Source organism: Balaenoptera musculus, chromosome 8 (genome assembly GCF_009873245.2).
Source record: "Balaenoptera musculus isolate JJ_BM4_2016_0621 chromosome 8, mBalMus1.pri.v3, whole genome shotgun sequence".
In the NCBI taxonomy this organism is placed as follows: Eukaryota; Metazoa; Chordata; class Mammalia; order Artiodactyla; family Balaenopteridae; genus Balaenoptera; species Balaenoptera musculus.
Genome location: NC_045792.1, coordinates 104,048,919 through 104,069,579, shown reverse-complemented (window position 1 = coordinate 104,069,579; position 20,661 = coordinate 104,048,919). Strand labels below are relative to the sequence as shown.

The following is a 20,661-nucleotide window of genomic DNA, read 5'->3' as shown; positions in this document are numbered from 1 at the left end:
ATGGGCTCTAGGTGTGCGGGCTTCGGTAGTTGTGGCTCGTGGGTTCTAGAGTGCAGGCTCAGTAGTTGTGGCACATGGGCTTAGTTGCTCCGCGGCATGTGGGATCTTCCCGGACCAGGTCTCGAACCCATTACCCCTGCATTGGCAGGCAGATTCCTAACCACTATGCCACCAGGGAAGCCCAAGTTTTTTTTTCAAATTATTATTATTATTTGGCCATGCCATGAAGCATGTGGGATCTCAGTTCCCTGACCAAAAATTGAAGAATTATGAAAAAAGACATGGGGTCCAGGAATTAGGGAATCTAGCCCAGAACATGGCAAACAGAATTCCCAGGAGAAGTGCTCACTGCGGTTCTAGAGAGCCAACAGCATTCACTTAGGCGGGGGATGAACAGAAGTGTACAGAAAAAAGAGGAACTGTCAGACTGGGTTGAGGAAGAATTAGCAATCGGTATAATATAGAAAACTAAGCAAATGAAAAAAACAGGGCAATTATTAACTCCATGAAAAATAAGTACACAAAAAAGGTAATTTAATTATAGCCCAATTCTTGGCTCTGTAGTAAGTAGATAACTTTCACACAGTAATCCAAACAGTGAGTATGGATTTACCTAAAAACTGGGGAGAAAAGGAGAGGGCAGGGTGCTCCCACAAGAGAGCTATAAGCCTCATCTATTACGATAGGGAGCCAAGAAATAATGTCTAAGCATAAACATACTTAAAGAATAGCTAAGAGAACTGTAGCATGGGAGAAGTACTGGGGAATGGGGAGAGGCTTGCAGGATCTTAGTTCCCTGACCAAGGATTGAACACGCGCCGCTGCAGTGAAAGTGTGAGTCCTAACTGCTAGACCGCCAGGAAATTCCTGAGAGGCTGTTTTCTTGTTATAAACTGCCTAATTCCATAGTACTAAGTAGGTACATGTTTTTAGATACTTAAAAAAAAAAAAAAAAAAAGAAGGCGGCACCACTCTCCTCATCTTTTTTTTTTTAAATTAATTAATTAATTATTTATTTTTGGCTGTGTTGGGTCTTCATTTCTGTGCGAGGGCTTTCTCTAGTTGTGGCAAGCGGGGGCTACTCTTCATCGCGGTGCGTGGGCCTCTCACTGTCGCGGCCTCTCTTGCTGCGGAGCACAGGCTCCAGACGCGCAGGCTCAGTAGTTGCGGCTCACGGGCCTAGCTGCTCCGTGGCATGTGGGATCTTCCCAGACCAAGGCTCGAACCCGTGTCCCCTGCATTAGCAGGCAGATTCTCAACCACTGTGCCACCAGGGAAGCCCTCTCCTCATCCTTAATGTACAGTTTCTTGGAGCTCTAACTGGTGAGGGCATTGGGTATCATGCACAGTTTCTTGCTTTGTAATGCTTTATTTACACTGTCCAGACCAGTACAATTCACATATTTTTTAATAATAGGTACATTGTATTACATCATATAAATTCACGTTAGGTGTTGGGCTTAGGAATAGTTTCTCCACTTTCATCATCATGAATAACTATGAGTAGAACCCAGATCAGACTCCTTTGTTCCGAGTTCACACAGTTCATCACTTCACTGGGGTGAAAGGGATTGTGAGGTCATCTGGCCCAGCCCCAGTGACACAGCTCCAGTGACAAGGGGCCCAATACCTGCTAGGGCAGGCCCTTCCATCTCTGATAAGCTCTCTCAGAAAACTCTTCAGGTTAAGCTGACATCTCTCTGACTGACAGCGACACTCGCTCTTCCTGTCTTTCCATTTCCAGACGAAACCTCCTGCTTATTCCAACTGTGCCTCAGTCGGCTCGATCTAGAAAGTCCAGACCACCCTGATCCAATTGGTCTATGTTTGCGAGTGGCTGGACTGTGCAGAGAGGATGGGGATGGGGCTCTTTCTCTGGTCCAGTCCCCCTGCTTCTCTTAACCTGGCCCCAGAATGCATTCCCTGGGGAGAACAGGGGGTGACTGTGGGCTGTCCCTCACTGTCTTCGGCACAGAGGCTGTCGCCCGGCAGAATCGATCAGCTTGGGGCCCTTGGTCTCAAGAGCAAAAGCTCTGCACTTACTCCTGTCAAGTACCCCCTTTCTGGAGTTGACTCCTTGTTTCCTCTAGAGGGGCTGCCAACTCTGGGATGTTAGAGCTGAATCTGGTCAAACTGCCTCATTTTACGCTTGGGGAAACTGAAACACACAGGGATTTGGGTACTTCCCACAAGCCTGAGCTGTCTGCCACATGCTAGGCTGTACCTGGTCAGACAGAAGATACCGGTCCTTCCTCAGGCAGTAGGGTTCCTGGCTCACAAATGGCTCAGGGCGGCCCTGGCAGCGCTAACCCAAAAGAAGGCTGTGAGGTGGGCCAGGCAGACTAGCCAGGGGGCTCCAGGAAGCACCAAGGGCCCAGACTGTGGGTCTGATGCTTATGGTCTAAGCACGTACCTTCGTTCAATCTTCAACCTGACTCAACACCTACGGTCCATGCCTTTCCAGTGAATCTCTCACACTATGGCCACTGCCCAGTGAACTTGCCACTCACCTGACCGATCTGGGCTCCGGGGCATAGAAGAGCATCTCGACTGGCAGTTCTAGGCTTCTGCCTCCCGAACCCCCTCCCCAGGACCCCAGAGACGCCCCTCCTGTGTGCCGCGGCCCCACCTCTGCTCTGCCTAGCTGAGCCTTCCTCTCCTGGGATGCTTTCTGGGCACGAGCATCCAAGTCAGGAGCAGCAGCTGTGTGGTCTTCAGAAGCCTGGTGGGGGGCTGTGGCCACTAGCTCCTGCACGGCACTCTCTGCCCCCCTGCAGCAGCTTCTCCCTTGGTGATCTTCATGGAGGATCACAGGCCTGAGACCTTGGCTGAGCCCAAGACTTCCTGTGGGAAGGCAGCTATTCCCTGGGCCCCCTGACTAGAAAGAGGGGCCCCCTGCTGAGCTCACGAGGGGAGATCAGAGCATGTGTTTTGCCTGCAAGCTGAGCTGGCAGGAGCCAAGCCTCTGGAACCCCAGGGAGCGACAGGGGGCTCAGTCTCACCCAAGAAAAGCCTCTGACTGTCTCAGGCAAGGCCCCAGCCAATTCTGCAGCAGCAGCAGAGTGACATGCCTAAGGGAAGCGGCAGACGAGGAGGCTGGGCCTATGCCCTCATCTCACCTTGAGCACTTCAGAACTCTGCCTTCAGACCTGGGAGTGGTTTCTGGGGAAAAGTGGGGGGAAGAGAGAGCCCAAAGGGCCAATGCCTGGGTTTCCCTGAGGAGGACGGAGCCCAACCTCCTGGGGACTCACCGACCTGCTGCTGCAGGTCACCCAGTGGTCAGGGTGGTGAGAAAGGGGCACTAGGAGAGGAGAGGGAGGCCGTCGCCCAGCACACTGCTGCACCGGAGTGGGCCTGGGGCCGTGGACTCTGCCCGGCTCAGTGGAAGGGGCTGGATCTCCCTGGTCCTGATTCCACAGGGGCTTTAACACGGGCTCAGGGGTCAGGCAGCTGCCAGCCCCTCACTCACAGGCATGCTGATGTGGGCGCTCAGCAGGGGTGCGCTCTGGCCTTCTCGGAGCACCAGCACCTATGGAGAAGGTGCCCAAGGTAGTAGGGGGCATTCCCCCTCTACCCCTGCTCCTGCAAAGGCCAAGCACGGCCTGGTCTGCACTGGCCCTAGTGCAGGGCTCTGTCAAAGGGGAGGAGGAGGCTGGGAGGCCTCTACTGGGCAGACACCCACCCCGTCCTGGCAGCCACCCGGGGGCCTTGTCCGCACTCACTCACACTGACCTCCCCAACTAGTACCAACGGGCAACCTACCTTGATAATGTCTGAGATGCCCTTGTCACTAAGACTCTCCACAAAGGTCTCCAGGGGGTAGTTGAGCCCTGGCACCAGCAAGGGGACCTAAGTTTGGGGACAAAGAGGTAAGGAAGTCAGCCCTCACGCCTAGACGGTGTTTGGTAGATTCCAAAGCACTCTCATACCTGTTGTCCCCGCTGAACTTCAGTGTGCCCTGGCAGGGTGGGCAGGGATGACAAGCCCGTTTGAGGAGGATGTGGGCTCAGTGGTGGGAGTGAATGCCGCAGGGCTGCATGCATGTCCCTAATTAAAGCTAAACCTTTTTTTTTTTTTTTTTCTTTTGGCCACACCGCACAGCAGGCGGGATCTTAGTTCCCCGACCAGGGATCGAACCCGTGCCCCCTGTAGGGGAAACGTGGAGTCTTAACCACTGGGCCGCCAGAGAAGTCCCTAAACCTAAACCTCCAATCAAGTCCAGGGCTATTTCTTTCATATCCCAAAGTCTTTCTCAGTTTCCGGTCCTTCCAACTTAGGGTCAAACCTGGACCCGGGGGGAAACCAGCCTCTTCACTCTGGAAGAGTCCCCTTGGGGCTCCCATTCCTGCTGCAGGAGTGGCTGGAAAACAGGGTGGGCTCTGGGACCCCAGAGCACCAACAGGCTTCTGAGAGCAGCACCGGTGAGGCCTGAACTCTCACTGTTCTCCCAGAACCTGCGGTGTGCCTCCCTGAGACCTCGCACAGGCTGGGAGAAAAGCAGCTGAGGCAGGTCTCGGGGGCTCCCCCAGGGCCCCTGCTGCACCCTAGTCTGGTCTGTGGCTGTAGCCACTTGCCAGCTCCCTCACCTCTGACCTGTGGACATCTAATCCGGCCCCGCCCCACCCTTTCTCACTCCAGGTCTCAGTAAGGTGGGTCCAGTACCTTGAAGAAGGCCCGGGGCAGAGCATAGAGCCCCTCGTTGTACAGGAAGCAGACCAGCAGCCCCAGGATGGGTCGGGCTGTTGAGGTGTTCTGCAGGTGAAGGGTGAGCTTAAAGGTGGGGCCCAGGCCCTGAACCTGTGCAGAGAGTGGGGTGGGGAGAAAGCCCGTAGGACCTAGTGGCCTTAGGGGCCGAATACAGCCTACCCCAGCCCTGCCCGCCTGCTCCCCCATCAGCACCCTCAAGTCACCTTCCTCGAACTGCTCTAACGCACTGTCCATCCGCCCCTCAAAAGGCACGGAGCTCAGAAGCTTGGCTCCATGTGCAAGGGATGAGCAAAAGCCCAGAGCGGAGAAGGGGCTCGACCGAGGCCACGCAGCAAGTTGGTGGGAGGCACAGCTGGCCTGGGGAAGCCGGCCCTGGCTCCCACCTGCGGCCCCGCCCCGCCCCGCCCCGCCCCGCCCCGCTCTTCTCAGGGCCTGGCCCACCTCCTCCTCTCGTCCTCTGGTGGCTGCAAGGATTTCACTTTCCTCCCTCTTCCCCTCGACTGCTCTGCAGCCGCTTCCTCTCTGTATCTATCCACTTTCTTTAGGGAAAGAGACATCAGAAGCCCAACTGGATCAGACAGCACACCTCAGAGACCCATTCAGAGCCGGCTGGAGCCCTGACGACCTTGAGGTCACTTGTGTCTGAGTACAAGGGCCCCGCATCCTCCTTGTGCCAGCGTAAGTCTCAGGATGGCCCCTTCCCAGTACCGGGCAGTCTGAACTCCTTGGGCTGCCGGCAGTTACCAAAATGAACAGGTTTCTTCCCTGTACCACAGCTGTAAGAGTCCCTCCAGGCTCCTGGGAAGAAGCATCCCAAGGTGACCACCTGTGTGCCCTGCCCCAAGTCTGGGGGCTCGTCTGAGGCACCGCATGGAATGAGGGGGCTGGAGATCGTGCTCCACTCTGCGGCCAGCCAAGGGGAAGAGGCGGCACAGGGAACAGAAGGTGAGAGCGCTCTCACAGAGGAAGACATGAGACTTGGGCCCTGGGCCTCTGGGAAGGCGAGAAGGGGCACGGGGCCTAGTTGCCTTGGGATCCGCTCCGGGGCTGAGGGGGGCCCGTCCAGCCCTGACCTCTGCCCCTCTGGCCCTGAGGTGGCCTGATGCCCCCGGCCACGTGGGTGCTCACCACAGCGTGCAGCTTGAGCGGCTCCCGCGCCGTCGCAGACACGGGGCTCAGGCTGGACTCGAGGGCCTGCACGTAGGCACGGGCGGCCCGGAGGCGCAGCAGGTAGAGGTCTGCCTGGAAGGTCCGGTGCATGGCTGAGGAGGCACACAAAGGGCCGATGCTGGACATGAGGCGGGAGGAGGGGGCAGGGCTGGGGGAGAGCGTGCTCAGGCGGCCGTGGGGAGAGTGCAAGAGGAAGGCACAGCGGGCAGAGGCTGGGAACGCGGGGAACAGGAGCACCAAGGGCCCACGGCCGGCCTCTGGTGACACGGGACGCTGCGGACCACTCCCTGCTCCTCCTTCCTGGTTCTCCCACCACCTGGCTGCCCACACAACCTCAGCCTCCTTTGCTGGCTCCTTCTAGTAAGGGCTGGGGTTCCCTTGAGTTTTGTCCTTGGTCCTCTTCTCATCCTGTCTTCCTCGCTGCACCATCCATGTCCTGCCCCGGCTGTGACCACCCCAAAGAGGAACAACCGCGAGCTCCTGAGGGCAGGGGCGCATCAGGGCCCGGCCCACGTCTGCACCTGGTACTGTGCGCTCATTTTTGGCAGCTCGGCGCCCAGCCTGCCTGCTGCTTCTAACTGCCTGATGGGCACCTCCACCTGGACGTCCCATCAACCCCTGGAGCTCAACGCTGTGGAAACCAACCTCACTTCCCTAACTCCGTCACTGGATCCCCATGCATCAAGTCACCAAGGTTCACCCCTCACAGCTAATCATTTGCCAAGGTCGGATGACTCTTCCTCAAGGCCTCTCCAGAGCCCGCTCCCTCCCCTCCATCCCACTGTCCCTACTTTCCAGACTGAGCACCTTGGTCAGCCAGTCTGTCCTTGCTCCTTGTGCCTGCGAGGAGCCTTCTGCCATTCAGAAGCTTTCATCTTTATGTTATCCCATCCTTTCATCTTTCCTTTTTCCTCTAATACTTTCACAGTTTATTTTTAATTTACCCAGAATTAACTTTTGTGTTTGGTATGAGGTAGAGTCCTAACTTTTTTTCTAGAAACAAGTTGTCCTAATTATGTTTTTTGGACAGTCTCTCCTTCCCCCACTAATTTGAAATGACACCTCTATCATATACTGACTTTCCACGTGTACAAGGGTCTGCTTCTGGACTTCCTAAACATGCCACTGAGCTGTATCAATTCCCATACTGATGCCACAGCTGCTAATTCCTACAGCTTCATAGTTCATTCTGCTATCTGACAGGCTGAGTCTCCTCATTCTTATTTTCCCCAAACTTCTTAGATGTACTCTTAGAATCAACTGGTCAAGTCCTCAAAATAAACCCCATTGGGATGTTAACTGTAACTTTGCTATGTTTCTAGATTAATTTCAGAAGCTGTTAACTAATCAACAGCTTTACAACTTTAGGTCTTACTACCCTGAGACTTCGTAAGTCTCATCATTTAAATATTCAGGTGGTCTTTCCTGTTCTTTAAAGCAGTTTTATAATTTTCTTTATTAGACTTTGTATGTTTTCTTGTTAAGTTTACGTCTAAGGATTTCTTTGCTGTTGTGAATGGAGACTTTCTCTTTTCTAACTGGATACTGTTGGTATATACAAAAGCTATTGATTTTTGCTATTTTCATTATACCTTAGAGAACTTCCTAATTATTTCTCTAATATATCAATTGCTTCTCTTGGGTTCTCTAGGCTACAACAGCCTGCTAGCTATTTTCTTTATCCTGTAATTTATCCTTTAAACTGTAAGCCAGATTCCTTTCAAAGACAGAGGGGGTTGAGTTACTGTATTTTTCTGCTTAACATCTTTCCCATCTCTCCACTACACGGAATAAACCAAAACATCTTAACTTTGCATTCCAGGCCCTTTTGGAGCCAGCTGACCTGCTTTTCCAGCCTCCCCTCTGGACACTGAACCTTCCTGCAATGCACCCGCAGCTACATGGCAGATGCTGCTTATATCCAGGTAGGGCCAGCCCTGTGCCTTTTCCCAAGCCTCTGCCTAAATCGCCCTCCCCTCTCCCTCTCTGGCTGGTAGGCTTATAATCATCTTTTAGGGTCAAATCCAATATCACCTGTCTCTGAAGCCTTTCCCAGGCTCCCAGGCAAACACACTCCCTTGTGTGTCTCAACAGCCCTCTGCAGAGACTTATTCTACACCTGTCATGCAACGTGAAGTTAGCAAGGTCTACTGAGCTCTTTAGGTAGGGACTGGCCTAATTCTAGGCACCTGGCACAAGGCCTGACATAATCATAGGTATTAAGTGAATGAATGAATGAATGAATGAAAAAGAGCAGGAAAATCAAATAGGATAAGGAAGAACCTTGATCAAATTCTACTTCTCTCATGAGAATTCCTGCATCTAGAAGTGGCTGCTCCTTCCTCGAATTCTAGGGGCTCTCGCCCTCACCCACAGCACCTTCCACCTTGAGGTCTAGCTCTTTGTTGGCAGGGTGTACCTCCTAGGCTGTCTCCGGGCTTCCAGAGGCATGAGACCCACCCGGTTCACCCAGGTCTCCTCCCACTGCTCAGGGCACCCAGGTGGCATTCACCCAGTTCCTGCTGCTTTGGCGCAAGGGAGGAGGAAGAGGAAGGAGCCGGCCTGAATCTCACCGGTGCCGGCTTCCCGCTCTCGCAGTGTCTGATCCACATAAAGCCGGGTCTTTCGGGGCATGTTAAGTTTCATGGCCTGGGCTGGTGGGGGACCTGCTTCACCTCCCCCCTCCACAAACACTGCTGTGCGCTTCAGGATCTTGATAATCAGGCCACCACCTAGGGAGGAGGACAGACAGAAGCAGATTTGTCCTCCCCAGTTCTACCCTACATTCCCATTCTTTCTTCCCAAACAATCTGTCTCATATCGACCCATTTCAGTCTTCCTGCTGAGACTCTGAGGTTCTGGAAGGAATGAAGTGTGTCCTACCATTAATTAATTCATTCATTTAGCAGTTGATTTACTTGTTTATTTTTGGCTGCGCTACTCTGCTTGCAGGATCTTACTTCCCTGACCAGGGATCGAACCCGGGCCCCCTGTAGTGGAAGAGCAGAGCCCTAACCACTGGACCGCCAGGGAATTCCCTAGCAGTTATTTATTGACCACTGTGATGTTCCTGGCATTGTGGCTGATACTGGGGTGAACTGGAGACACAGCCAGGGCCTGGCCCCCAGGTAGCGACATCAGACTGCTAGTGAGCTGTCCCCAGTGAAGGCCCAGCCCAGACAGGACGTGTGTCTGCAAGCCCTGCTTTCCAAACCCAGGCCCACCCATGTTCCACATCCGCCTCCTCTTCTTTCCCAGGATCTGGCCTATCTCACTGACTCCCAACTTTAAAACCCTTGCCAGGCCTGACTCTCCTCACCTCGTGTAGTCATGATGAGGGTGTGATCTTCCCGCCCGTAGCGGCCAAAGCAAAGGCTGGTCACTGCATCCTACGGTGGAGATGTCAGAGTTTAGCTGGGATAATGACTCAGTGAGGAGAGCAAGACTGGGGGGAGGGGGATAAGGCTGGGAGACCCCAGGTATGACGTAAGAGGTGAGATGTGAAGCGAGGCCTGGAGCCACGCCGCCTCTAATCCCAGCCCCCTTCTCACTGCCGCGGCCACAGTTCCAGACTGAACGTCACTGGCTTTGGGGTCAGCTTTCTAAGAGGTCTCCCAGCCTAGTCTTCCTCCCCAGTGTCTTTCACACTGCTGCCTCTGCTGCCTTTCAAAAATACAAACACGACCACGCCTATTCCCTGCTGAAAAACCTCCAGTGGCTTTTGCCCTCCTTGTTAGGACATTCAAGGCCTTCCGCATCTGACGCCAAACTGCCTTTTCTATCAGTTCTCTCCCTGCCCTTTCCCCAACCTGCACACCACACCGCCTGCCCTCCCAGCAGCCTGTGGTCCAAACCAGCTGCTTTCCAATTTTACATTGTGACATACGACACTTTATACATACAGGTACACAAAGTTTCACATGTGATATATTCTGAACTTCTTTTTTCTGGTTCTGTTGCTGGCCTATTAAATTGATTTTGTTTGAAAAACTCTGGTCCAGGTTCATCAAACTACCTGGATTCCTTTAAAGAACACTCATGCCTCTCAGCCTTTGTTCATGTTATTTCCAGTCTGGAATATTCTGTCTCCATTTATCCACTCCATTTATCGAAGCAGACTGCTTCAAGGCCCAGCTGAATTGTGATTTGCCCTGTGAAATGGCTCCTGAGTTCCGTCCCCATTTATCCTTCACCACCGCCCCCAGTCACTAGGCTGCCTCTGTGCTTTTTCAGTGCTTTGCTCTGCTTTAGTCTGCCTTGTATTTGAATCAGCTGTGTCTCTAGCTGGCTATCACTTCAGACTGTAAGTTCCCTGACAGTAAGGATTCAGTCACTGATTTATCCTTCTAATACAGTGAGTTGTGCATATGAGATGCTCAGCGAATGTTTTCAAAATGCATCAGAAGTTAAGGGTGGCAGGTGGAGTTGGGTCAGGAGAGGCAGCTAAGGGTCCCACCGGCGGGAGCGGGGCAAGGAGGAGTCAGCAGCTCACTGGCGTGCGGATGACGCTGAGCAGGGCCTTGTCGCGGTAGATGCGGACCTCTCCGTTGGCCAGTCCGGCCATGACGGCCTGCAGGCCCCGGGAGCGCTGCTCCAGGAGGTTCATGGTCAGGATGGCCGCGGGCATCTGCACTGTCCACAGCCTCTTACCCTGCAGGGGGGACGGGGGACGGCTAAGTGTCTGCAGGGGGCTCAGGGCTTAAGAGCGGAAAGAAGGGGTGGCTGGAGTTGCTGGGAAGGGAAGGCCAGAAGGGCTCGCCTGCTGCGGGGGGTGCTGAGGAGGCACGGGCGGAAGGGCTGGGGCTGCTTCTTGCCCGGAGGCCACACCTTGTGGGTGAAGCCGTGCAGGCTGTCTTGGTTGCTGCCCACCACCAGGACCTTGTGAACCCGGACAAGCCCCACAGGCTGGGCGCTCAGCTCGATGCAGTACTTGGGGCGCTTGGAGTCTCTGTGGAATAAAGACACACTCTCCTAGCCCCAGAGAAACCCTCTCTCCTTCCCCGGCTGACCTTCCTCTTTCCAAGCCCCACAGACTATCCTGGCAGGAACCTTGGCCCACAAGCAGATGACTGCGGTATTTGTTCCACCTCTATGACTTAGTAGCTGCATGACCTTGGATAACAGGAAGTGTGTCTTTCCTCCTAGCCTTCCTCTCAACTTCACCACAGTAATTTGTGTGATAACCTGGCATTTACCAGTTTACAGTGAGAGTACCGCAGGTTAGACAAAGTAATGGACCGACGCAGTTTAGTAATTTATCAGAAAAGCATGAGGAGTTTACTCTGTGTAAATGCACTGTTCTCAGTTTCCTGGCCTCTGAGTCTTAATTTCTCTTATCCAGAAAGTAGAGATAATTCCTGTCTGTCCATCACAGGCTCTAGCCCACCTTTCTTAAGTCTGAGCCAGAGTCATCTCCCACCTGCTGACTCGTCTGAGAGCTTCCCCACTGGTCTCCGGGGCTCCTTCCAAACTACCCTCCACCCAGCACGGTAATCTTTAAAAAATGTAAACGGGTCATGTCATTCTTCTGAGTAAAACCCCATAACAGTTTTCTACTGCACTTCGGATAAAATCCAAAATCTTTACCATGTCCCACCAGGTCCTGCATGACCCGACCCTGGTCTCTACGTCATGTCTTGCCACCAAGCTTGAGTGGCACATGACAATGTCTTTCCCACCTAGAGTTCGCTTAAATTTCCTCTGCCTGTAACACTCTTGCTTCACTTTTTGAACAACTGGCTCCTTCTTAACCTTCAAGTCATCTCCCCAGACAGGCATTCGCTGATCACCCTGACCCCATTATTTTTTCCCATTGAGCCTAGATTTTTCCTCCATAGCATGCATCCAGTTTGCAATATTATCTTAGTTTGTTGACTTTAATATCTATCTTCCCACAAGAGCAGGGACTTTGTTTATGTTTTGCTCATCAATATATCCCCAATACCTTATACAATGCTTAATACATAGTAGGTGTTCAAAAACATTTCTTGAATTAAAAAAATGACTGTTGAGAAATATCAAACTAATGCATAAGGAAATTTCACATACCTATAAAAGCAACAGAACAAATATGAGAGACTATTTTTATTTCTTCTAATATCTGATTGCATCACTCGTGTTACGGCCACCCAGCCCAGTCTCTCACTTTGCCAGGCCCCATCGGACAAGCCTCCACACGTCCCCTGTGCTCAAGGGCTCTGCCTCCTATATGAAGTTCTCAGCTCTTTCCGTTCCCACATTCCAGCCCCAAAGCCCCCTGCTCATCCTACAAGCCCTCAAAACCACCAGGTTTCTGAGATGTTCTTCTGGCCCCAGAGACCACGGATGCGGCTACCTTCTCAGCATATAGATGTTCCCGTTGCGGCAGGCAGCAGCAAGACGGTACTCCACATCGAACTGGCCAGAAACCTCCAGGAAGACGGGGACGCTGGGTAGGCTCATCTGCAAAGAAGAGACTCAAACATCCGGATTTCCTTGGAGCCCCAGCCCTTCCCTGACCTGAAGTAATTCCTCCAAGTCCCAATCTCCTCACTCACACCCTGCTGGTCACAGTTTAAACTTGTACAATTTTTCTGGAAGGAAACTCGGCAACATGTAGCCCTTTGACTAAAGTAGGCCACTTCTAGGAATGCATCGTAAGGAAGCATTTAGATAAGCACGCAAAGATGTCTGGGCAAGGAAGCCCACTGCGGTGGTGTTAATAATAGCAAAAAACTGCAAACAAATGTACAATAGGTGACAGGGTACATCTATATAATCAATGTTGTGTGGCCTTTGAAAAGGCTGGTGTGGTTTTATATAGATATGGAAAGATATTGATAAGCTTCTGCTACATGAAAACAGTAGCTTACATGATCCTATACCACGAGGCCATATTTGTAAAAAAAAAAAAAATTATGTAAAGTTATATATCTGTGTCTAAATATGAAAATGTCTGGAAAGACTTATGCCAAAGACTTATCTGTGGGTGGTGGGATTTGGGCATATATATCTTTTTCTTTTCTTCTTCTTTTTTTATTTTTTGGCCCCATCACATGGCATGTGGGATCTTAGTTCCCCGACCAGGGCTTGAACCCGTGCCTCCTGCAGTGGAAGCACAGAGTCTTAACCACTGGATTGCCAGGCAAGTCCCTATATCTCTTTCTTTACGCTTATCTACATTTTATAATTTTCTACAATGAACACATATTACCAAGAACTAACTGGGGGGCAGGAGATATTGGGGAACGGGGGAGGGAATGGAGCCTGGGCCATGGGTGTGCCCACAGCCAGGCCCCACACTGACCTTGGCCAAAACAGTGAAGGCCTCTGGGTCCAGCACCAGGAGCTCCTTGTTCTCAGTGCCCAGCACCAGGCAGGACACAGCGTCCTCGTCAGCCAGGTTCTTCTTTAAGGTGGTCATGGAGGTGATGACTGTCTGCAGAGGGACTCCAGGGGTCACCCAGTAGCTCCCCTCACACCGTCCCCCCAGATGCTCCCAGGACGCCCCAGGAAGAAAGAGGGCAAAGGAGGAGGAAGAGTATCAGAGATGCGACAGAAGATTTATGTACAAAGGTGTTTACTGCAACAAACCTAACTTTCTAACAAAAGAGGATTGTCTAAGTCAATTATAAACTATCTGTATGATAAAAAACCCATGCAGTCATTTACAAAAATCACATTTTACAAGAAGACGCAATGACAGGGAGGATGCTTCTAACGTATTAAGAGAAAACACAGGTAAAAAGTTATGTTAGTATTATCCCAGTTTTAAAAAAATATATGAATAAAAAAACATGCTGGAAAGCTAAACCCTTAAATACAAACACTGGTTATCTCTGGACAATGAGATCATAGGTGATGTTTAATTTCTTCATTGTGATTTCCTACAGTTTCTACAGTGGGCATATGTTCTTTTTCTAATTGTGATTGGAGAGAAAACAAGAGAAGGGGATGATCCCTTTTTTAGGAATTTCTCCTATGGAAATAATTTAGTGGGACTAAAATGTTTCTTTGGATAAAGCTGTTCATTATGTGACTATCTTTAAGATAAAAAAAAAGGAATGATCCTCAATGCCTAGTGGAAGGAGAAAAGTTATAGAAATCTGGATGTTAGTGGCTCCCAATCATGTAACCATGGCACATACTTGGAATGATGGCCTCCCCAAAACTGCATCTCTTAAGAAATACTTACTTAATTCACTTACTGATTTTAAAAGTACTCAAAGATAGTGACAACTGTGGACCTGAGCTGCTGATCAGCAGGAGAGAACAATGTCTCTTGCAGAACTGTCTAGGGCTAGCCAGGTGCTGCGGTATGTGTTGGTCAGTGTGTTCGGCTCACGTGGCCTCTACCGGAAGTAGCCGGTTCCCCTGCGGCTTTCTGAAATGCAGGGACAGCTATGGGAGCCCATCCCTGGCCTAGGGTCAGGAACCCCTAGGTCAGGAACCACTGGAGTTCATCAACGAATAGGATCATCAATAAAGCCATTAAAAGCATAACTAAGAAAAATATGAAGTGCATAAAAAGGAGACATTTCTTCTCCACTGACCTGCATGTGAATAGTTACATAAACTATGAATGAAATAATGAATAATCAATGAAATAATCAGGGGGCCACTTGATTAAAAATGGAGTTCTTCAAGACTAATGCTTAAGATATAATGTTATGTACTCACGGGAAGCAGGGTATAAAAGCATATTTATAAAGGAAATGTACCAAAATGGTAAGAGTACCTCTGAGTAGTGAGTGTAGTCACTTATATTTCTCCTTTATATTTCTCTTTATTTTCAAAGTTTTCTCTAATGAAAATATATTACCTTTACCCCCAAGATGATAAAAGTTATATAAAGCTACATAACTATATATCAATTCAGAGCTGTCACTGTGGGGCTTCCCTGGTGGCGCAGTGGTTAGGAATCCGCCTGCCAGTGCAGGCGACACGGGTTCAAGCCCTGGTTCGGGAAGATCCCACATGCCGTGGAGCAACTAAGCCCATGCACCACAACTACTGAGCCCATGTGCCACAACTACTGAGCCCACGTGCCTAGACCCCGTGCTCCACAACAAGAGAAGCCACTGCAATGAGAAGCCTGCACACCGCAACAAGAGTAGCCCCCGATCACTGCAACTAGAGAAAGCCCATGTGCAGCAACAAAAACCCAATGCAGCAAAAAATTTTAAAAATGAAAATAAATAAATAAATTTATTTTTTTAAAAAAAAGCTGTCACTGTTAACTGGAAAGTAGAAGCCCTGCAGCTTTGTGACTATATATGTGGAAGGGTAACTGCACAGTAAAACTAGTCGCGTTTGTCTGTAGAATTTACCACTAATGTTACATGGTCTTTTTAAAAAACTGTCCATGTTTTTTCTAGGGAAATAAGAGAGGGGGCAGTACCTGCCGCCTGATGGACTTGGACTTGTGCTGGTTCACAAATGCCTCCATTTCACTCAGCTCCAGCTGCAGAAACCTGGACACACAGAGCACTGACACCTGCATGCCTTGGGCCTGGCTGCCCTCCCCAGGCCACTCCACAGCCGCTCCCTCCCCCCTGGGAGCTTCTGGAGCTCTGGCCCTCCAGAGGGCCCTTACCTGAGTGACTGCACAGACAAAGGCACCTCTGCCTTCTCCCTGTAAGGAGAGGGACCATCATGGCAGGTTTCGTTAAGGAACAGGGCCTGGGGGTCAGACTGCGGGCTCTGGGATGAAGGCGTAGGGGTGGGGGAGTGAGGGAGGGGTAGGAGGCATACGAAGGGGGAAGTGGGATCTCACCGGATGCCCTCCAGCATCTCCTTCAGGGTCAGGGGGTCAATGCGGTCCTGGGCCAGCATGGGAAGAAGGTACAGCGTGTGAGCACCAGAGCCAGGCAGGGAACGAGGACAACCCCGAGGCTGCCCCCTTCGCCTCCTTGTTCTCATCCCGCCCATCACTCACCTCTTTGGCCTGGTTCCAAAGGTCTTGTTCCAGGGGGTTTGGAGGCAACTGGGGCAGGGTGAACTTGAAGTAGGGCCTGAGATTCTTATACACATACACACAAGGGCCTGACGCGAGTGCCAGCGCTGGTGTCCGGGGTTCGTGTTGCTCCATGAGGAAGGTGGCAGCAGCGGCTGGCAGGGCAGGTAGCGGGCTTTCGCTCAGCACTGTGGGTCCTTTAAGCACCTTCAGGCGGGGCTGCTGCCCACCTGGGCCAAGGTCCCCCACCACCAGCTGTAGAGAGAGGCTGGTTGATTCCAGGCTCAGGGTCTAAAGACCCCCCTACTGCCCCTCTTCTTGGGCTTAGCTTTTTGCTGGTACACATTCATATATGCTCACAATGCACCATGGGTGGGTGGGGGAAGGGCAAAGGCTTTACAATAAGGCTTGCAAGCCGTGTGATCTTGGGAAAACTGATGCAACTTCCTGAGCCACAGTTTTCCGACGTGCAAAAGGGGAATACCTACCATATGACACTTGTAGTGAAAATCAAATGAGATAGTTAACTAGAGAACCTAGCGAGGAATAGGTGGCAGCCGATGTTTTCATCGTTTGTTCAGTAAACATTTCTTCAGGGCCTGCTCCATGCCAGGCACTGTTCTAGACACTGGAACAGTTGCTGAGGTCAGTGGGGGGCCTGAAACTCATATCTGGGCTCTGAGGCCTGGCTTCCAAACGAGAACAGAGCTAAAGATGCAGAACCAATCACGCAGAGCAGGATGTGCTCTATGGACCCAGAGAGGAGAACCAAGCTCCTCAGCCTGTCTTTTCCACCCTCCAAGCCACTGTAGCTGTCATGCAAGCCCATTCTCCTGAGTGAGGCCTTCAAGGCCCCTCTGATCTGGTTCCCAACTTGTTTTCTAACACCTCCCTATCCATGCTATGCTCCAGCCAGAATGGGGGCTGCCACAGAACGCCCGGATTCTGAGCATGTACAGTGTGCTAGGAGCCACACCAGTAACTTCATGCATCCTTTCATTTAATCCTAGCAACAGCCTGTGAGGTAGGTACGATTATTAGCCTCATTTCACACATGAGGAAGCTGTAGCTTAGAGATGTTAGGTAAAAGTCACACGGCTAGTAAGTGGTAGAGTTAGGACCTGAACCTAGGTCTGTCTGGATCCAAAGCCAGTGGTCTTAACTATTATTTCATATCGGCCTCAACTTTCTAATTTCAAATTTACTCTTTCCAAATATGCTGTGAACTTCCAAGCCTCTCTGCCTCTGCTTGTGCTGTTCCCTCTGCCTGGAATGCCCTCCTCTCTCCCATGCCTTCTTGGTACACTTCATTCATCCTTCAGCACCAGTTCATGTTACTGCCCTCTAGTGCCTCCTGATAGATTCACTGTTCTTTCATTGGTGCTCCCGTAATACTTTCCATATATTCTATTTTAGCATCCACTCATCTACCCCAAAAATATTTATCAAGTATCTAATTTGTGCCAGGCACTGGGTTAGATGCTGGGAATCGACAGTAAGCAAACTAGCCATTGAAAAAGTTATTACACAAACGCATTACCATTTCACATTAGTTATTGGGTCTGTGATTTCTCTACCCTTCACTGCTGTCAGCCCAGCGCCAAGCATACACTAGGTGTTCAGTCAACATTATGGATGAATTAAAGACATTGTCTATATCTCCTTCTGACTATGGACTGACTCATTTCTGAGTTTAGTGCGTGCACAACACCTGACACACAGAAGGGGTTCACTGTATGCTTGCCGAATTGTTGAATGATTTATGGATAGGAATTTGGGGGCCAAAGTCACCAAATCCTACTGCACAGTCCATGTAGGGTATGATTCCCTTCAAGCTGCCCACATAACACACCCATTGTGGGTTCACTGCCCTTGCTGAGGGCTGAGCTGACAGACCCAGGTCTGCCACCTTTTACAAACTCGGTAAACTCGGCCTCTCAGAATCTATTTTCCCACTAATAAATAATATTTATGTATGTGAAACTGCCTCAAAGAGAGTCTAGTCCAGACATGTTAACTTCCTTTCTTTAGCCCAATATATATCTCAACCTTTTAAAAACCTGTGCCTTCAAAATTTTTTATCTTTTTTTTTTTTTTTTTTTTTTTTAATATTTTCTTGACTGCACCATGCGGCATGTGGGATCTTAGTTCCCCAACCAGGGGTCGAACCCACACCCCTTGCATTGGAAGTGTGGACTCTTAACCACTGGACCGCCAGGAAAGTCCCCCAATTTTTTATTTCTTTATTTACATTTTATTTACTTACCTTTATACTTTAAATTAAATTTAAAATTTAACCTTTTTATTATGGAAAATTTTCAGTCATATACAAAAGTAGAGAGACTCATATAATGAACCCCCAAATACTCATCATCCAGCTTCAACAATGATTAGCTCATGGCTAATCTTAAAATCTATGCCTTTTTTTTTTTTTAAAAATTTTATTTATTTATTTGGCTGCACTGGGGTCTTAGTTGCGGCACGTGGGATCTTTAGTTGCGGCATGCGGGATCTAGTTCCCTGACCAGGGATTGCACCCGGGCCCCCTGCATTGGGAGCATGGAGTCTTAACTACTGGACCACTAGGGAAGTCCCTATGCCCTTTTGATAAACATAAAACTCTCACTCTCCTCCCTTCTACTTTCCCTCCAGAGTAACGCCCACCCCCAACCAAGGGATGTGCCGTTCCAGCAAAGAATTACCTCAAGTTAACAAAATTAAGAGGCTTTATCTTAGTATAATTTCCAGCAGCATTTTGCTTTGCTTTACTTTCCGCAGTCTGTACTGTGAAATCAACAGGTTCTCTTCACTTTCCACATTAAAAATAAAATTTAACCCTAAATGTGCTTTTTCAAAGTACACGTTAATCCCAGATTATGCTGAGCTTCTTTGGAGCCATCGGGAAGTCTCACCTCTGGGGTGATATGCTTACCTTGTACTCCCCGTCCCCATGCAAATCTGCCAGCTCTGGAAAACATAAAACAGCCATAAGCCAGGGTCTCAGAATTCTAGAGGCTTCACTACAGAACCATCTGACTCCTCCGTCCCCCAAGAACCGGGGTTCCTGGTCCCAGAGACTCACCCAGGCAGGCGGAAAAGGTGTGGATGTTGGCCATGGGGTCGTAGTGTGCATCCAGCCATTTCGAACTGGCTTCACTGCTGGGAGAAGAGGGAAAGAGTTGCGGGGGGGCGCGGAAGATGAATCCCAAGGGAGGGGAAGAAAACTTGCCGGAGCTGGTTTCTGAGAATGAGGTGTGTAGGGAGCTCTGAACTAGGGGTATAGAACATCTGGGTCCAAGTCCAGGCTCCACCACAGGCGCACAGAATGACCTCGCATCACCCACACGCACCCATTCACTCCTTGGGCCTCAGTTTCCCCACTTGATCTCTAAGAGCCCTTCAAGGACCGCCAGCGCTGCTGAGAACCGCAGGAGCCCAGATCCCGGGGACCAGGGCACCCTCTTTACATAGGTAGGAAAAGAGGCCTCCAGGACCCCAGCCTTCACCTCTCAGCTCTGCCGCTGTCGGAATCCGACGAAGACGCAGCAGCCATCTTCTCAGGCGTCACCTTGGCAACCAGCTCCGGCAAGCCGCCGCGCAGCGCCTAATAGAGCCCGGGTTCTGCAAAGCTCGCGTATAAAGGTTCCGGGCGCTCAGCTTTCCGGCCCGGGACGGAGAGGCCAGCGAGCAGGATGCTCTGGCTTCTGCCGGGTTTCTAGCTACTGAGATGCAATCCTTCATTCCAGCTCATATCATTTATCCTTGATCCTTCCAGTAGGAGCTTCTGGGCCCTGCAGCTCAGGGTCAGCGGCAGGGCCTTCTGGCTTTGAGCCCTGGAGAGGAGCCCTTCTAGTGTTTATGAGCAGCAAAACTAACTCCTCCCCTCTTCATCCTCATGGTTAACCGGGTGGAAAAGAGGCCACTCCTTTTCTCCCTCCTTACTCTAGAGGTCCAGGCTCAGAGAAAAAACACAAAGGGTAAGACATTAAATCCTAGGATTGTGACTGAAGTTGAGGCTTTCCAGTTTTTAGGTTCCTGGAATATTTTAAAATAGAAGAAAAGCCACGAAGGAGGACAGCAAAAATTGTGCTATGTTCATCTCTTGACTCTCTGTACATCCACATTTAGAGGTGATGTCAAAGTCCCGTTGTGGATGGGAGCCTAAAAATGACCCTCCTCCCTCCGCAGGCCTTGATCCCAGCACCCTGCTGGGAGCAAATGAGAAGTGAGGCAAAGGCAAGGAAGAACCACACAAATTGCAAAGATGGTGGTGGTTTCTAATATTTATTTTTCTGGTTATAAAAGTAATACATGAAGAGCACTGGATTGCGAGAGGTTTTGAGTCCTGCAGGGTGACAGGTCACTTTCTCAGAACCTGCATTGCCTCATCTGGGAAGCCGGATACGGAGCCCTGCCTTGCCCACCCCACAGAGGGCAGTGCAGATCAAATGAGATAACACAGGGGAAGCACTTGGTAAGCTGGAAAGTGCTGTCAAATGGAAGGGCTTAGTGTCACCACCCTCGGCTGAGGTAGCACCAAGGTCCGAGCTCCTGCCCCTCCCCTGGCCCTTAAGACACACACAAAAAGGGGGCCACTTGCAGCCTTGGTTTAATGGGGTGGGGGAAAGGCCGCGCAAATCTGCCTCAAGCCTGGCCAGATGGGGTTTCACTGGGGCACTTCCAGAACCGGGCATCAGCTGTGGCCAGCTGGGTGAGGATCTCCTCCAACTCGGGCCCATCCTCTGGGAAGCGCTCAGAAAAGGATCGGATGAGGCCAGCAGCTGAGGCCTCATACTCAAGAAGCTGTACTTCTGAGCCTGGGGAGGAGATGGAGAAAAAAACAGCAGCAG

At 50.7% G+C, this 20,661-nt stretch overlaps 2 protein-coding genes across 11 annotated transcripts in view; both read right to left on the bottom strand.

The window, feature by feature from the left end:
• Positions 1-1,241: 1,241 nt before the first annotated feature.
• Positions 1,242-19,379, bottom strand: BBS1 (Bardet-Biedl syndrome 1). 2 transcript variants are annotated; one of them, XM_036859309.1, is made up of 17 exons: positions 19,318-19,379; positions 18,894-18,967; positions 18,744-18,778; positions 15,794-16,066; positions 15,632-15,678; positions 15,452-15,490; positions 15,257-15,329; positions 13,163-13,294; positions 12,212-12,318; positions 10,705-10,825; positions 10,370-10,528; positions 9,197-9,266; positions 8,451-8,609; positions 5,836-5,969; positions 4,663-4,797; positions 3,763-3,849; positions 1,242-3,529 (listed from the first exon to the last, which is right to left on the bottom strand). In XM_036859309.1, the coding sequence occupies exons 1-17, from the start codon at positions 19,362-19,364 to the stop codon at positions 3,443-3,445; spliced, it is 1,779 nt and encodes a 592-aa protein (XP_036715204.1). In that variant the 5' UTR covers positions 19,365-19,379; the 3' UTR covers positions 1,242-3,442. The 2 variants fall into 2 exon arrangements, with proteins under 2 accessions (XP_036715204.1, XP_036715202.1); XM_036859307.1 differs by having other exon boundaries at positions 18,894-18,970; positions 19,318-19,364.
• Positions 19,380-20,079: 700 nt separating this feature from the next.
• Positions 20,080-20,661, bottom strand: part of DPP3 (dipeptidyl peptidase 3) — a 33,180-nt gene continuing 32,598 nt past the window's right edge. For 6 of the 9 annotated variants that reach the window (XM_036859298.1, XM_036859300.1, XM_036859299.1 and 3 more), the window contains one exon: positions 20,088-20,628. In XM_036859298.1, the coding sequence (XP_036715193.1) occupies positions 20,456-20,628 (173 nt within the window). In that variant the 3' untranslated portion in view covers positions 20,088-20,455. Of the gene's footprint in view, positions 20,629-20,661 lie in introns of all 9 variants that reach the window. The other 3 variants (XM_036859301.1, XM_036859305.1, XM_036859306.1) reach the window with 2 other exon arrangements.

What these genes read in the sequence shown, in the direction of transcription:
- BBS1 (XM_036859307.1), bottom strand. Translation starts at nt 19,364, where the DNA reads ATGGCTGCTGCGTCTTCGTCGGATTCCGACAGCGGCAGAGCTGAGAG. An exon ending in AGAGCGGGAAGCCGGCACCG is followed by an intron (nt 5,970 to 8,450) that starts GTGAGATTCAGG and finishes GTGCCTCCTCAG; the next exon opens with CCATGCACCGGACCTTCCAG. An exon ending in TGCCCCGGGCCTTCTTCAAG is followed by an intron (nt 3,850 to 4,662) that starts GTACTGGACCCA and finishes CCCCAAACTTAG; the next exon opens with GTCCCCTTGCTGGTGCCAGG.